The sequence below is a fragment of the Nesoenas mayeri genome (assembly GCF_963082525.1).
Source record: "Nesoenas mayeri genome assembly, chromosome: 1".
In the NCBI taxonomy this organism is placed as follows: Eukaryota; Metazoa; Chordata; class Aves; order Columbiformes; family Columbidae; genus Nesoenas; species Nesoenas mayeri.
This window is the reverse complement of record NC_137541.1, coordinates 78341487-78358449: the sequence shown is the minus strand read 5'-3', so window position 1 is coordinate 78358449 and position 16963 is coordinate 78341487. Positions and strand designations below refer to the sequence as shown.

The 16963-nt window shown below is 38.6% G+C and overlaps 1 protein-coding gene across 1 annotated transcript; it reads left to right on the top strand.

Annotated features, from left to right (window-relative positions):
• Positions 1-477: 477 nt before the first annotated feature.
• GOLT1B (golgi transport 1B) lies at positions 478-15134 on the top strand. Its single transcript, XM_080353629.1, has 5 exons — positions 478-599; positions 6465-6556; positions 7975-8153; positions 11568-11649; positions 13022-15134. The coding sequence occupies exons 1-5, from the start codon at positions 575-577 to the stop codon at positions 13058-13060; spliced, it is 417 nt and encodes a 138-aa protein (XP_080209755.1). The 5' UTR covers positions 478-574; the 3' UTR covers positions 13061-15134.
• The last annotated feature ends 1829 nt before the right edge of the window (positions 15135-16963 follow it).

Here is a 16963-nt window from a genome sequence, read left to right as displayed (position 1 = left end):
CCAACAACTAATGCACAAGCATTAGGTGTCACCTCAGCAGTCATTTAACGGGGTAAAAAAAAATCCCCCTACCTGGCCATAAAACTCCATGAAACCTTCTTAAAGAAAACTCCCTAAGAAAGAAAAAATAAAGACAAACCAACCGCAGGGATAGATATTTACACGGGCCGTTTCAGCACCCATGGCCTGCCAGCACCGCACCGCTCCCACACAGACAGCCGGTTTCCCCCCCCGGCTACGCCTCTTCCGCTGCCGGCTTCCCTTAGCCAATCGCCAAGAGGGAGTGAGCGCGAGAGTGACCACGCGCACGCCCTCTCGCCCAATCAGCAGCGGCTCTGCGAGGCTTCCCGTCTGCTTTCACGAAAGCGGAGAGGCGGGCCCTGAGAAGGGAGTCGGGAGGTAGGCGCAGCCGCGCGAACAACGCGGCGGCTGATTGGCACCGAGCCCTCCAATCGGCGGCCGCCTTTCAGCCGGCGGCGAAGCGAAGGGGGCTGCGCGTTTCCGGAAGACGTGGCTGTGGCAGCCGCCGCTTCTCTGCCCCGCGCCCGCCGCCGCCGGCCCCGCCGCCGCCACCATGATCTCCCTCTCCGACACCCAGAGTGAGCACCGCCCCCAGGCCGCGCTGGGAGATGGGGACAGGGTCGCCCGCCGTGGGGCTGGGGACGGACGAGCTGCGGAGCGGGGGGGCTGGTGAGGGATCCCGGTGGCCGCCGAGCAGCGCGGGACGGGCCTGGTCCGCCGGTCCCGCACTCGCCTAGGCCCTCGCCCTTTGTTTGCGCTTCTATGGCGCGTCGGTTGCAGCGTTGGAGTGATCGGGGCTCAGGGCGCCGGCCCGAGCTGCTGTGCAGAGAGCTTGTCTCCTCCCTCTGCCCACGCCCGCTTGGGGTCCCGGCGCTCCGGCTGAGCGCGGTGCGGAGAGGCGGCTCCTGGTGCGGGGGCGGGAGGCGCCGAGGAGGGGTCCGGCTTGTGCAGGCGCGGGGGAGCGGTCGGCACGGCCGCTTCCCGCCCCGTGGCGGTCCCCGACGGGCACCGGCCGAAAACCTGCTGCGGGTGGGAAGGGGAGGGCGCGGGCGGAGCTCACCTGGTGATGATTAAGGGATGTGGAGCACCTCCCTTATGAGGAAGGGCTGAGGGAGCTGGGTCTCTTTAGCTTGGAGAAGAGGAGACTGAGGGGCGACCTCGTTATTGTTTATAAATATATAAGGGGTGGGTGTCACGAGGATGGAGCCAGGCTCTTCTCGGTGACAACCAATGATAGTAGAAGGGGCAATGGGTACAAACTGGAACACAGGAGGTTCCACTTAAATATGTGAAGAAACTTCTTCACAGTGAGGGTGACAGATCATTGGAACAGGCTGCCCAGGGATGTTGTGGAGTCTCCTTCTCTGGAGACATTCAAACCCGCCTGCACACCTTCCTGTGTAACCTCATCTAGGTGTTCCTGCTCTGGCAGGGGGATTGGACTAGATGATCTTTTGACATCCCTTCCAATCCCTTACATTTTGTGATTCTGGTCGCGGTGGTTGGGCTCGCTACCTTGTGAGGGGTTGTCAAAACTGCGCTGGGCTCAGGTCTAGCGGCAGTCCAGTGAGCTGCTCGGTTAAACGGCAGCTGGGATGGGCTGCAGGACTATGGAGGAGTGCTCGGCAAGGCTGATCCTCCCCCTGCCCCTCACGCTCATCCAGTGTTGTGAGCTCGTCCTTGCTGGCAGGGGTGCTGTGGTGTGACCATGGTGAGAATGAATGGAAGCTGAGCAGTAAACAAAATTAACAATTAGCTAAAGTCTTATAGTATGTCTCCCTGGGGACCGTAGTGGTTTGGAATCACATACTTATATGTTAGTGGCTTTACAGTGTGTAATCTGGCTGACCATTTGCAGGTGACACTGAGGGGGCTTTAAGGTGGGGACCAGATAGTCAATGTGAAGCAAAAACCAGAAGTATTTGTGTGTGACTGTAGTTTTGTTTTCGGTGAATAGAAATACTTAGAAATAGATATTGTGAAAGGGAAAATACAAGGAAATCAAAGTAAAGAGTTTCATAAGAGTTTAAACTGCAAGGTAGAGGAGAATGTTAAGTCTTTAAGTTGAACATCTCGCATATGATGCTTTTATCGCCTGCTTTCCATGAAAGGCAATGGGTATGCTTGATAAGCACCATAGCATCAGTTATGAAGAAGGGTGTGAAAGATGTAGAAAATAAAGTGAAAAGAACTAAGTTTAACTTGATAGCAGGATACTGAAAACAGAGGTACTGGAGACCCAGTTAAGGCCAAGGATGAAGACAGGCAGAAAAACAGGAGCAAGCTAGCAGCGTTCGAGGTGAATGATTTCTTTAGAAATTTAGGTGCTGTGTGCTGTTACTGGGATGGGTACTAAACATTGGAGTTAATTTCTAGATTTCTGGTTGATTAAAGCCTCGTGGGCTTTGCTTTTTCCCATTCCTCTGCCCTCCTTTCCAGACTATTCAATGGAAAAAAAAATAAATCAGAAAGATCTGTTCACTGTTTTTCCTTTTCTTAGTTCCTCAATTGGGATCTTCAGCTAATTCCAATGCTGACTAAGTTAGTTTTAACTGTCAGAGCCAAGAGTAGGAAGTAAAGTACTATGGAATGCAGGAGGTTTTTTTAGTGGAATTCAGGGGGTTTTAGGTTTGTTTTTTCCACAGTTTTTCTGGAATTCTGAAGATATTTAATCAGATATCTTTAAACTCACTGCTGTCTGTAAAAATATGGAGTTTGCTGTAGAGTCAGTGGTGAAGTACTATGATAAATACCTGGAGAGGACCACTGTTGGTCTTTGGAAAGCAAAATTTGCAGTTGTAGTCTAGAACACTGTTTTTTAAATAATTCATTGAATTGACTTATAAAACACCAGTAATTGTGGAACAGTGCACATAGTTTTTCCCAAACAAATTAATTTTTCAACACTAGAAATACTACTAGCAAAATAGTAATTAAAAATTGAAACTTTTCGTAACCTACAAACCACATTAATATTTGTCTTCTCAGAGCCTGTATTGCATTATTCCATTCTTCTTTTGTACGCAAAAGTTAGAGGATGTGCATTGTGTTGAATTTCTGCAAGCAATGCACCTTAAGTCTTAATATTTACTAAACTGTTTTGATACAGTGCTGCAGTACTCACACACAGCTTACAGGATTTCTGCAGAAATATTGAGAAAGCAGTACTACCTCCTCAGTAAATCATCATAATTTTTAAAAATCCAGAATAAATGCCACGTGGTTAGTATGTGTTTTCTGCATTTCTGGGCATTGGAATGTTGTATTTGAGTAATATGGGAAGCCTCTTCTGCTGCAGGAGAAAGCATTTTATAATAGTTTATGTAATCTATAAAAATTCCTAGTTTATTGTTGCAAAGACTATTTAGAAAATGACAAATTTTTTTCCTGTTCCCCCAAGAGTGCTAGTCAAATATATTTCCAAATTCTGATATGAATCAAGTCAGTAATACCTTCTACTGAGGTACTGGCAGTAGAAAATAATAGTCCTGGACTACTCGTCTTCTTTTAGCAGTAATTTTGAGACTGTGAGAATGATGTTCCTCGGTTTTGTTGGTTTGGTTTGGTTTTTTTGGTTTGGGTTTTGGTGTTTGTTTTAGTTTGTTTGTGGGGTTTTTTTTTGTTGTGGTGGTGGTGGTGTTTCCCCTCCACTAAACAGAGAATATCATTTACTTCTAAGTTGAATATGAATCTGTTGTAGGAGTAGGTGATTACAAACATGTTTCAAGTGAATACAGAGGAAGTGTCAGGGTAGTAATATTGCAGCAGCTGTTGGGAGTTGGCTTCTGCCTTATTGCTAGATCCCTGCCTTGTACTGTGTCTGTGGGAGGAATGAATACGTACTTCCCATGACTGCATATTTATCTTATTGGCAGCTGGTACATTCCTTTGGAATCCTGCCTCCAAGTGTTTTCCTTCCAGAATGCAGATTGTTTCTACTCTTCTAAAGTAAAGAGTACTAGAGAAGAGGGCAGATTGCAATTGCCATATTGCCTTCAGTCAGCAGATTCACTGAAAATACAGCGTGCAATTCCATTTTTCAGTGTAAACAAGTATTGAGTATGTCTGCAGTAAATCAGTTGTAGCAGGTTACTTAGTAGTTTTAGTTCTGGCTGGTTGAAGTGCTCATAGCAAAAATTTAAAATGGCAAACGATATTCTATGATAGAACTACAGATTTAACACCATGTGGTCTGCAACCTTGCGGAAAGATGAGCCCCTTACAGGAGTTAGGAAAGTTGAATGTTGCTATAACAAGTCTCTTTGAGCTGTTTTGAAATATTTTTGCAATAACTAAATGGAAATTCTGAAATAGACAGAATGATACTGCTTTACTCCTGAGCCCCGTCAAGCAACAGTAAATGATCAACTAGATCTACATTGCAGTCAAAAGTATAACTAAAATACATTTAGGTAGATCTGGCTAACAGTAGCAGTGAAGGCTGTGATAGTTTGGATGGAGTTTTTTGTTTGTTTCAGGCTAGGCTATACCAAACTACTGGGATCTTCAAGATACATAAATAGACAGACAGGGACACAAACTGGTCTGCCAGCCTGTCTATTGTATTACAGCTGTTTTTGCCAGCTGGTGGCTTGAGGTTGTGGGGTATTTTTGTATCCTCTAGGTTTCCAAATTCTCTGTTCACAGCAATAGCAGTAATGTAAGGGTGAGTGCATGGATAAATGTGAGGATTTTTGTGGTTGTGTTGCTGTCGTTCCTGTTATTCCTCTCCCCTTCACTCTGTGTGAGGGTCAAAGGAAGGCCTCAGAAGTTTAATTTTAAAAGTAGGATGTACTTCAAAGTATGGTCTTCAAGATACCTTAGAGCAGGGGAGTCAAACTCATTTTCACCAGGGGCCTCATCAGCCTCGCAGTTGCTTTCAAAGGGTCAAATATAATTTTAGGACTATATAAATGTAGCCTTAGAGGCTATTGTCAAATGCTAGCTGTAACTGTAGCTTGACATATCTAGCCCAGTTTCTCAAACAAACCTTCTATCTACTCTTGCTTTCCCAGTATTTCTTGAGCAAAGTTTATAGACAGGCAGAATGCAAAGAGATGTAGTATCTACTAGTTTTGTGAAAACTAGCAACTGGCTAGAGACCCAAGCTAGTGTTTAATAGCCATCAGTGTGTGTGTAACTTGGAAAGAGCCACAGCATTAATCTGAGTTGTGTTTAATCCAGAAGCTGGGGGAGGTGGGAATGCTATGCAAGATTTTTGGGAGGTGGAATGTGAGGTCTCAGGAGGATGGAAAGGACCAGGGTACTTATGTTATTGCAGTAAATTCAGTGGGATGAGAGTTGCAAATGGAAAACAAAGTTTCATTATCTGTTCACAAAACAATCATTTTCTCTATACTAGCAGTAAATCAAAAGGCTGTCTTTGCTGGATGTATATATGCATGCATGTTTGGGTTTGTTGGGTTTTTTTGCATTCAATTTCAGTATATAGTCCCAAATATGTGCTTTTTTGATAAGCAGCTTTCTCTTGGTCATTGAAGCAATTAGTGTCTACAAGACTTAGTATATTTGTACACCCAGATAAGTTTTTAGGGGATGTCATGGTTTAACTCAAGCTAGCAATATAACTGTGGTGGCTGCTCACTCCCTCCCTCACCTCACATCCTCGAATAGGGAAGCGAATTGAAAAGGAATGGGGAAATTTGTAGATTGAGATAAACATAGTTTAATAAAATAACAAAATAACACTAATATACTACTACTAATAATAAATATATAAAATGGAAGTAGAATATTAAATAAAAGATTCCCAATGCAATTCCTCACAAACTCCGAGCAGCCAGTCCCAGGAAGTAGCACCTGCTCCTGAACAGCCGATCCCAGAGCGAGAAAAAAGGCAGAAAGGCCCAGAGGCCTCTACAAATGGCAGGATGGCAAAAGGCCGAATTAAAGAACCTCCCAAACAGAACTCCCCTGAAACAGACCAGAACCAGAACAGCTCTCCATCTGTGTCTGTCCCAGCTCCAACATAGGTGGAAGATTCTGGCTCTGCTTAAGTATGAAGCATGATGCTAATAGCATGGAATGTTCCTATTGCTCAGCCTGGATGTCAGTCAAGCTCTGCCCCATCCATGCCCCCCTTCCTCGCTGCCTCACACCTGTGGGCAGAGCTCTCAGTAAGACCTTAGCTTCAGACAGTGATAATTAAAAACATCAGCTCTGTCCTGGGGTGTTATCTTCTTGTTCTCAAACTAAATCCAAACAATGACCATGCTAGCTATGAAAAAGAAAGGTTTCTAACTGCGTGAAGGAAAATTAACTAGATTTCAGTCAAACTAGCACAGGTGGTCATAGAATAGGCTGAGTTTTTCTATAAATTTTAAAATGTCTGTAGATAGGATGTTCTAAGTTTCACAATTTTTATGCATGAGTCTTTCCTGGTACTGTATTTTGTTATATGCCTAAATTTGTTTCTTTTTCAGAGATTGGAATGGGACTTACAGGCTTTGGAGTGTTTTTCCTTTTCTTTGGAATGATACTGTTCTTTGACAAAGCTCTTTTGGCTATTGGAAATGTAAGTGTCTTCTGTTTAGTCTTAAATTCTGCACTGCTTAGAATTGAGTAAATGATATATTAAAAATAAACTAAAAATAGAACAGTTTTATCAATTTGAAGCTGGTTCACAAAAATGCTGTCACATTGTGGTATAAAGTAAGAGCGAGGCTTAGTGATCTGAGTGAATAATCTTTCTCATGAATGTTAGAGCAGCTCACATGAATCTAAACATCATACCTTCAGGTCAGGCCTGTGGTATGTTGGTGAGACAAGAAGCAGCTTGTTCAACAGTTGTTATGCTGCAATTGGCTGTTATTACTAACACTTTCTTTTTTGTAGTCTTGTAAGATAACCGTCAAATTTAAGTATATATTTGGATAAGAATAGTGAAGTGTTCTGTATAAGCTGGCAAATGTAGATTGGCTGTGATTTATGCAGAAAGAAAGAAGTACAAATTCCTGATAGTCTGGGTTTAGAAGAGCTGATCACCATTCATAGTAAAGAGATTTAATATCTTCAGTTTTTACCAAATCAGTTTTCACTTTAAGCAGGATAGAAAATAAATCCTGGTTCTGGCACATGAAATTCCCAACCCAAAGTAAATATAAAATGACGGGGTGTTTTCCAAATGTGATAATCTCTGTGCCTCTGCTGTTGTCAGCTTTGCCAGCCAGCCAGGAGCACAGCCTGGTAGAGGTTTACATCCTCTCTTGCTGATGCCTAAAAGTTTGTAGTCAAAACTGATCAGTTTCATTCTGTGGCAGCGGAGTCAAGTACTGAGGAGATTCACTGAAGGAAAATATGAAGGTGTATATTTGAATTTGAGGGTATTAGTTGAGGCTTTGTTCTGAACCATCAATAAAGTATATAATGGAAGAGTAAAAAAAAAAAAAGAAAAACTTATTTTTTTTCTTTTCCTCATGTAAGGTGGAAATACAAGATCCTGTTTAGGGAAAATTATGAAAACATATGTAGGAAGAGATAATGATAGGCTATGTGGTAACCAAAGATAATGCAAGAGAAGGTATTGTATCCTTACAGAAGGTTTAAGAAAAAAGTGATATCAGAAAGAAGAAGAGGTGGTAAGAAAGTGGTTTATAAAATATCATATAAAACTTAAATTTAATCTATAATCTTGAGATTGTGCTTATGTTACAGGAGAGATAACTGTTGTCATCAGATCTTTTAACATGATTGTGTGTGTTTGTTACTTTTTAAGCAGCTTAGAGAAGGGTTTTGAATGCTAGCTACAAATGCTTTAAGATGGACTTTACAAAATAAAATCACTAGTAAATTGTTTATCATTTATCTTTTGGTATTAGAAAAGTTGTACAAGACATGCAATCTAATTTTGTAGAATGTATGTATATTTACATCCTAAACTCAGGAATATAATGAGCTTTTTTTCTTTCTTTGGTTGTTTTTTGTCTATCCTAGGTTTTATTTGTGGCTGGCTTGTCTTTTGTTATTGGTTTAGAAAGAACATTTAGATTCTTCTTTCAAAAACACAAGATGAAAGCAACAGGATTTTTCCTGGGTGGTGTGCTCATAGTTCTCATTGGTTGGCCTTTAATAGGAATGATCCTTGAGATTTATGGGTTCTTCCTATTATTCAGGTAAGACTTGCTGCAAAATACCTGTCTGTATTGGTGTATTTAGGAATAAATGTATTTGTTTAGTGTTGATGCATTACCGCTGACAAAGTGGCATCCTTTAAGTCTTCACTTCTGATAGTTATAATATAAAGTTGTTGACTTCTGTTTGCAAGAAGTGGAAAGTTGGTAAGTATTTTTCCAGGACTCAAATCTGCTAATGTTTGTGAGTCGTACACCAGACTTACTTTGGTAATATTTATGTCTAACCAAAAAACTGTAAAGCTTAAAATATCTGGGAGCCCAAATTGTGAGCAGTGCAAAGTTTAAATAATCTCTCATTAAAAAAGGCAACTTAGATACTTAATATTTTTTTTGTGGGGAGTTTGTTCTTTAACAAATGGTACAAAATATTTGGTTACAAACATCCTATGTTTGCAACCTTGCAATGTTATTGCTATGGTAGCCCAGTGAAAAGATGTTTTCTGTCATGTTTCATTACACTTGAACCTTTGTATAGTCAGAACTGCTGGTTTTGGTTGGCATTATCTGGACTGAGTTAAGGAAAGATGAAAGCTCTTACTTTTCAAACAGCAATCTTTAGACATGTTACAGCTTTCTCAATGTGTCATTTAACTGCTTGGAAAATGCAATTTTAATGGTGAAAGCATTTGATTTATTACTGCATGTATTTTATCTTTATTTCCGTGGCTATAGTTCCATGCTTTAATATAGAACAAAGTACAAAATATACTAGTAGGTAAGAAATGGAGGCTTTTAGTTATTCTTGGACTTCTGTTCAAATGAAAACTCATCCATTAATGTTTATTAGTATAATAACAGGTTCCTAAAATATTTTCAAAGTGTTCAGCTGCTGGCTAAATAATCAAAACCAAACCTCTGTTCTCATGATGCTCCTTTTTTCCACTCAGTAAAGTTGTATGTTAATCTTGTAACTAGTTTAGATAAAATGTTTAAATATTTTTGAAAAAATCTTAACTTGGCTCCTATTGAAGACAGTGGAATTTCTGAAAATCAATTTTGCAGTCTTAATTTATGCCTCTTCTACTCTGCATTATTCTGAATACTATCACTGCAAGTGTTTTGAAAAGCACAGTATTTTCCTTGAATATGTTGTAGCTTCTTGCATGTAGTGCTTGCATTTACTCAGTGAGGAAAAGGCAAGTAGAGTGTGTTTCCAAGCAAACGCTTCTCCTTTTAAAAGATCTAGAAAGAATTATAAATCATTATGTCTAAGCAGGTATTATTATGGATTATCTATTGGTGCCAGCTAGGGGCTAGCAGGGTAAAAGAACATTGAAGGAATTATAGAAGTTTGGTAGTTATGGCAAGGTCACTAGAATCATCCCTTAGCCAGAAGAGTATCAGTGAAGGATAGATAATTCCAGGTTTGAATGTTTATCTGATCTGCTTTAACTTAAAACATCCCTGGACCATCTTTTCTAGTGCTTAATCATTCTTAGAATCCAAATCTCTTGCCACAGTGTTAGCTAGTTACTACTTCAAACAAGTTTTTTTTATTTGCTCCAGTCTTATTAATTTCAACCATATTGTGTTTTTGACAACTTGCTCTTTTCTGAAGAGGTTAAAAATGGAGCTTTTCCTCAAGCATCACTTTACATGATTCTTCAGGATCCTGCTATTTGGTTGCATAACAGAAAACTTCCGTAGTTATAATTGGTCTGTGAAGTACATCATTTTCTTAATACCAAGGCATATCAGATCAGCTTATGCACTTTGCATTTCTTAGGGCAGTATGTTGTAAGGATGGGTATTTCTGTATATCGTAATGGTTCTAGTCATATGGGTTACCAGGACTTTTACATGGAAAACCTTTATATTTATCAAGAGCAATTTAGCAGTTCTAGTAACCTTACTTCAACTCAAAATAACGCAGCACAAATGTAAAACACTGCATTTTACTTTTTTTGGTCTCTTGGTTTTTATACCATTAAACCAGTTCCACTAGGTGTTCACATCACTGTTAGAATCTCTACTTGTAGGTTATCTTGCATATCTAGACTACCTTTACGCAGTCATGTTTTATACACCCTGTAGCAATAATTGCAGAGCCCCTGTTATCCACCAAGCAACAATTAGGTGCTGGTGACCAAGAACACTTAAGCAAATTACAGGACTGCAAAGGGGTTTGGTTGCTTGGGTTTTTTTTGTTATTTGGTTGATTGGGGTTTTTTTGGTGGTGGCGTGGTGTGGTTTGGTTTGTTTTTTTGGTTTGGTTTTGGGTTTTTTTTAGATCTGAAGTGAGAGAGACTATTATTTTACTCTGGTTCAAATCTAGAATGTCTTTGCCTTCTTGTCTTTATTTAACAGGCTGCCGCAAGTTTCCCATCAGAGGTTTAGTCTGTTGCCATACTTTCACGTGCTCAGATTGCATTCACTGAAGTAGGCTATTATGGGAGAATGTCTCTCAGCTGCTTTTGGAGCTTTGTTCAAATTACAGGCATCCAAAGTTATGGCTAAAAATATCATTCTTCCTGTACTGACTATTCCTTATTCTTAGCTACACCGATTGTTTTAATCTGTTAGAAGTGGTTTGTGTGCCCTGCATCACAATTTCAATGATCTAGTTTTTAAAAAAAAGAAGATCACCAAGAAAAACTTGCTGGAATTTATATTATCCAGCATATAGTTCTTACCATTGTTGTAAAGGGAATGACGGCTTGTGAAACTTCAGTGTTTCACTGTGGCTGAGGTGTCATTATATCTTAATCCTTATTCTACGCAGGGAATGTATAGCTCAACAGGAGAACTGGGAATGCCGCCACCAGCTGAATTGCTGCAGTTGACTGCAAACAGCTGAGATACTGCCGTGGAAAATTAGTTTTCCTGCTGTAGAGATAGAGTGGACAGTGCAGGGGGCTACACCATAGCAGCTATGCTAAGCAATGTCCCCTGACTTGACATAAATTTGTGAAATACATAAAAATGCAATCCTGTCATGCTTAATTTTCTTTAATTAATGTAAAGACTACCATACATGGTTTCAAAGGGCATTACTCAAAATTAACATAATTTAGTTGGGTTTGCATCTGGCATTGCAAGAATATTATTTCCTATAATGTGAGAAGAACTTAACTCAAAATATATATGGTAACTTTGAAAAATTAGTTGTGAGTATCATTTCTGTTGACTGAGTTAGGTATTCTTTCTTTATAGTTATTTTTTGAAGAGCTGACTGAGATTGCCAGCTATTCAAAATGAGGTGTTTTCTTTCCTGGTTTTCTGCTTTCTCTGCTGAATGTATGTTGATATATTGGGTAAAATTATTGTGCTGATAACAAGTTACAAGTTTTTATGTAATTTTTGTTTCAAAAATACCTCCTAATTAATTTTTTAGAAACATAAGAGTAATTTAACTTTAAAAACTAATACCGTCTTCTGATATCTTGCCTGAAGGGGATTCTTTCCTGTGGTGGTTGGCTATATTAGAAGAGTTCCAGTTCTTGGATATGTTTTGAATTTACCTGGTATAAGCTCGGTAAGTGTTCGGTACTTCATGCAAAATTTGAAGCTTGTACTGCGTTTTACTCCATCATCATAGTAATAGTAGAAATGTATCAGAAATAAAGCAATATAACTTCAGAGCAGTGACTTTGAGTGTGTTCCTGTATAGTTCTTGCACCATACAGATCACCTTCACTACCAGTGAGGGACTGGTAGATGTAAAAAGAACAAAAGGACACCTTTGCAAAAGGTGCCCCTTCTTATGCACTGTGAACTGGAAAGAGCCCTGGATTGTAACTCAGAACGCTGGGGTTCTGCTTCCTGCTTCACTGTTGGCCCTAGGTGACCAGATAGGTGAATGATGCCACTGTTGTGTGCCTCCTCTGCTGTTTGTACAATGAGGAGGACACTGTTCTGCTTTGTGTAGTATTTGGGTATACTTATGAAAAGTGGCCTGTAAAAGAAATAGTTTTTTTCACTCTTAAGTTGCAACTGGTATGGTGAATCCAGAAACTTGCATGATGTATAATCATTTATCAAATATATGTATTAAGTCCACTGCAGCAAACTATGTATTGCTATTTACCAAGATTTGTATTTTTCAAGTGTTTTCAGTTTTCCTTTTTCTTAACCAAATAGCCAGGGATTTTAAGACAATTAACAGGTACCAAAAAGATGGTAATCTAGGGTGTTTCAGTCAACTACTTTTACTGTGCTAATTTCTGTATGCATTTTAACACAGACATTTTTAACCCTAGTTTTGAAAGCAACAGTTTTAATAGCTACTACTGAAAAATTAATAGGGGGTATAACTAGGATGTATACAGGCTGTTTTTTAAAAAATTAGTGTTCAAGATCATCTATTCCAACGTTACATTTAGGCCAAGTTCTGGCTCATAATTTGTGATCAATTGAATGTTTCATTTGTCAATTGATCTTACTTGGTCATAGTTAATTTGATCACAATGGGGTTAAATCTTGTTTTAAAAAGATAATTGTTAATGTTTTATTCAAAGCCTACGTAGGCTCAGAAGAGAATCCACAGTAATGGTCAGTTGAAATATCTTACTTGGTCTACTAATGCATGTGTGGCTGATACTGTATTATTTTGTTTTAATCATTAAGCTAGCAGTGTTATCTGCATTCTTCTATTTCCTTTTTCATTCTGTTGCATCCTCATGTTGCACTGTTGATGTCTATATGAGAAAAACATGTCATGCAGAAACACAATTGCAATGTAAGATTTTTAATTTTCACAAACTTAAATCATAAGACCTTGGTGAGTACTATTGGACTCTCATTTTCAGTTGCATACTAACTGCAAGTAGCAAGTACTATCTGAGAATAACTTCACTGTACATAAATGTCATGCAGCTTAAAAACTTATTGTCTCCTTTTTTTTACAGCTTGTAGATAAAGTTGGAGAAAGCAACAACATGGTATAATGACAAGAGAGCAGAAGACTGATTCTAAACTTATTGTATTATTTATAAAATCCTTTTGAAGAATACTCAGCACAAAGATTAAATTGTGTACAAAGGAAAAGCTTGTTACATTCTTTACATAACAGTTTAATTTAAAAATGTATAGTCAACTATATACATTAGAAAAGAAGCTCAGCAAGTATGCTTCTAGGGAAGTAACTCCAGAGTTCAGCTGAAGAGGTGAAAGTCATGGAATAACCCTTGTTACAACTGTTAAAGACTATTTTTGTTGTTTTTGGAAAACATGCTAGAGGCAGTGAACCATTGTGGAATTAACGGTGCCTGTACCTTACCTCCTTGCTTTGAAAGTGCAGTACAGCAAACAGGCCTGCATTTTTGAGGGTGACCCAAACTTATCCAACCTTCTGCTTGCTATCCTCAGAGTGAAGGGGGGGAGGAAGGCAGAAAACTTCTTGTGTAACAAGAGATGCGTCTTTGCATGAAGGTTAAGATGACTATTCATCTTTAAGTGTATTATGACAAAAAAACCCTACACAGTTCGGTTGTAAACATTTTTGTAAATATATGGCTGAAATAAAACATTGTTATCTTAATGTTTCAAAGCCAAATGTAAGTTGATTGTATTTGCCTTCCTTTTAGGAATATGCAAAAGGTCAATCATTAATAACTTCAGTCTTAAATGTCGGTTCTGAACATGTAGAGCTCAACAGGGAACTCTGGAAATTGACTCGCACTCCTTCCAGTTTGTTCTCCTTGAGTTACATTACATGTGCATCCAGATGTGAATGTAGCTCCTTGTCACTAACATGAAAACTTTGCGAAATATAATTAGTTCAGAAAAATTACATTTGGTTAAGGTGCTGATATAAAGCCCATAAAATGTATCTTACCCAAATTTGAACCTGTGTTTTTAAATAGTTTGAAGCTAAGGTTTCTTTGTTTACTCTTGAACTACGAGTTGACTTTTATTTTTTACAGTAATAAAATGAAAACTTAAAATTACGTGTATGTGAGTCTCTGGGGAGAAAATTGAGCTAATGGGGCTAACTAAAGATCAAGTGCCAATCTCCATATGTTTTGTAACTTGTTGCTTCGGTTATCTTCAAATAACTTAAAACTTCTATAAGTCACAGCAACAACTTTGCTGTTACAGAAGTTCTTAGCTAACCTGAAATAAATATCCCCTACTAATGCATGGGTCACATTTCTGCTTCTATTGGAATGTTAAACATCGTGCACTTTCAATAGATTTAGTTACATAGTGTCCTCACCTAAGAAAATGTGATCATTAAGTAAATTGTATTTGTGCAGGTTTTGGGGGTTTCTGTTGCATTTAACTTTTCCCTTAAATGTAATCCTAAAAAAAATTACCAAAATGCAATCGTAGTATATCAAGTAGCTATGTAGTGTTAAAGGTTTAACGACAGTTTGTTTTTTCTTTATTATGCAGTTAAAATTGGTATTTTCCAAAATACCTGTAAAGAAGAATCCTCATATACCAATCCTTTTGGAAGTTGCTACAAAGTTTATTTGTATGAGATGTTATATTTTCATTAGAACTGTATAAATAGCCACAATCTACTATTCCCAATGTTTAATTTGCTTCCTTGTCAAACAGGCACAAAATGATTCAGTGAAAAAAATGTCATTATATTTACAATGAATATCATTTGATAAATCAGTGGTTTTATTTTATAAATGACAAAAAATGGCTATATTTGCCTGATGGCATGTGTGTTACAGTTTACAGACAGGGCTAATATGACTTGTGGCTTCTACCTCAAGAGATACACCAATTTTAACTGCTCCCATAGATCTGTTGTGTGTTAAAATGACTAGAGAATAACACTACAGCAGTTTAGAAACTCAACTTGTGTTGGTAGAGCACTAGCCTGTACTGTGGGAATCAAGTACTGTTTAAAGCAGTGTTCATCATTTACATTAGAAGTCAGCTACATGAAGATTTTTGTTCTTCTCTTTTGAAAAATAATGTGATGGGAAAAGTGGATTTCACCACATGAATACGGAGCTCTGACAGTAAGCAAATTGCTCGGTAAGCTGAGGTACCTTTGTCAACAAGAAAGCTGATGATACCTTTCAGAGGTGATTAATGTGTTGCTGTATATGATCTTTTAAACCTTTGAAATGTCAGGATCTAGGCAGTTCATCTCACTTCTATTTAATTCATTGTTTTAAATCAAAAGTCAGTTTCTGTCTGATGTGAACGGTTGTGAAAAGCGTCTGAGGGAACAAAATTGTATGTTGAAAGTAATATAGTCTTTATCCCTCGAGGTAATGTTGTCTTTGAGACAGTTTTGCCAAGATAAATGGGGGTGGCAGCAAAGGTCAAAAAGACTTAGCCTTAAAGTGTTTCTGTTGTTGTAAAATATCTCGAACAGAAACATGCTTGGAGCGTTTCCCCTTTTAAATGTAATTTATAATTGCTGCTTTAAAAATCGTAAGGATGGATCTTACTCTGAGCAAATGAATACTGTAAATATCCTTGTCATACCTTGAATAAATGGGTACCTTTTTCTATAATTCGTCTTTTTGTCTGTTTATGTACACGTTTTGATAAGTTGTTTTGCCAAGTTTTTCTTTCCAAGGGTTGAGGAGTGCATGCTGGTACTACTGGGCTATCTTACACTGTTGTGAATTACCTGCTCTGTTTCCCTGAAAATAAGCCCTACCCCAAAAATAAGTCCTAGCATGATTTTTCAGGATTTTGGAGGATGCTTAGAATAAAAGCTCTACTCCAAAAATAAGCCCTAGTTATAGTTCATTTTAAAAGTCAATTGAAATAGTGTACAGGCAGCTATACATGTGAAAAAGTAAGCATCTTTTGGAGCAAAAATAATATAAGACCCTGTCTTATTTTGGGGGAAACAGGATAATAAATAGTGTCGTTGATCAATCTTCAAGGGAAAGGATTCCTCTTTTTTTTTTTTTTTTTTTTTTTTTTTTTAAATAAAACTTTTACATAAACATCTCCCTAGTTATTGAGGTTCCAGTTTCAAACACATCACAACAGAATTTGGAAAGTACAGTCACATGGGAAATAGTGTTCTTTCTGAGAAAATAACTGTGAAATGTGAGGAGGGAAAAAGACCCATGTCTAGAACTTAAAGCAGTTTCTAGTCCTTGTGCTTTCAGTTTAGTTCAAGGATATAAGCATGAGTTTTCTATAGCGTAAACCTGAAGAGCAGGTTTACTATTCTGTGGTGCTCCACAAGCTTGCAGCCCACTGTTGATGATTTTCACAAAGGGAGCAGAACTGCAAAGTGTGGATTTTAATTTGTTGCTGGGGTGTTGTGTTGGTGCTATGTGCTAGTTAATGACCTAAAAGTTTACTTTGACTAAAGTTCCAGCCTCACAACAAAACCAAAGTTCGTTCTGTCCTAAGAATTACATAAAATTGGTGCCTTGTAATTTAAAAGGAAAAGAATCTCAGCTATGTTTGGTTGTATTTGTTAAACTGTGAGAGATGTAATGTTAATCTGTGTGTAGCTCACGGCCAGTTACTTTCAGTGAACAGTTGCCGTTTATTAACCAGGAATATTTTGACTTTGTTACTGGTTCACAATATGGTAGCACTGTAGTGTAGAGTCTATGTCAAAAACATGAAGAAAGGTATCTGGTCTCTGCAGTAGATGTCAAAGGCATGGTTTTATTGGATTACTTTAAAATTGTTTCCTCAACAGGTTTCAAGGTACAGACTCATCCAGTTCTTGGCGTTCTGGTTCACTTAATTATCAGGCTGGAAAGTAGAGTCCATGTCCCCAAACGAAGTATATGTGTCTCCCAGCTGCTTCTTCAGATGTCACTGCCAGCCCTTGGCCTCCTGTCTCTATTTCTCTGGCTGCCATATCCTGGCTTGCTTTTGCTGTTAGTTTTACCCTTCAA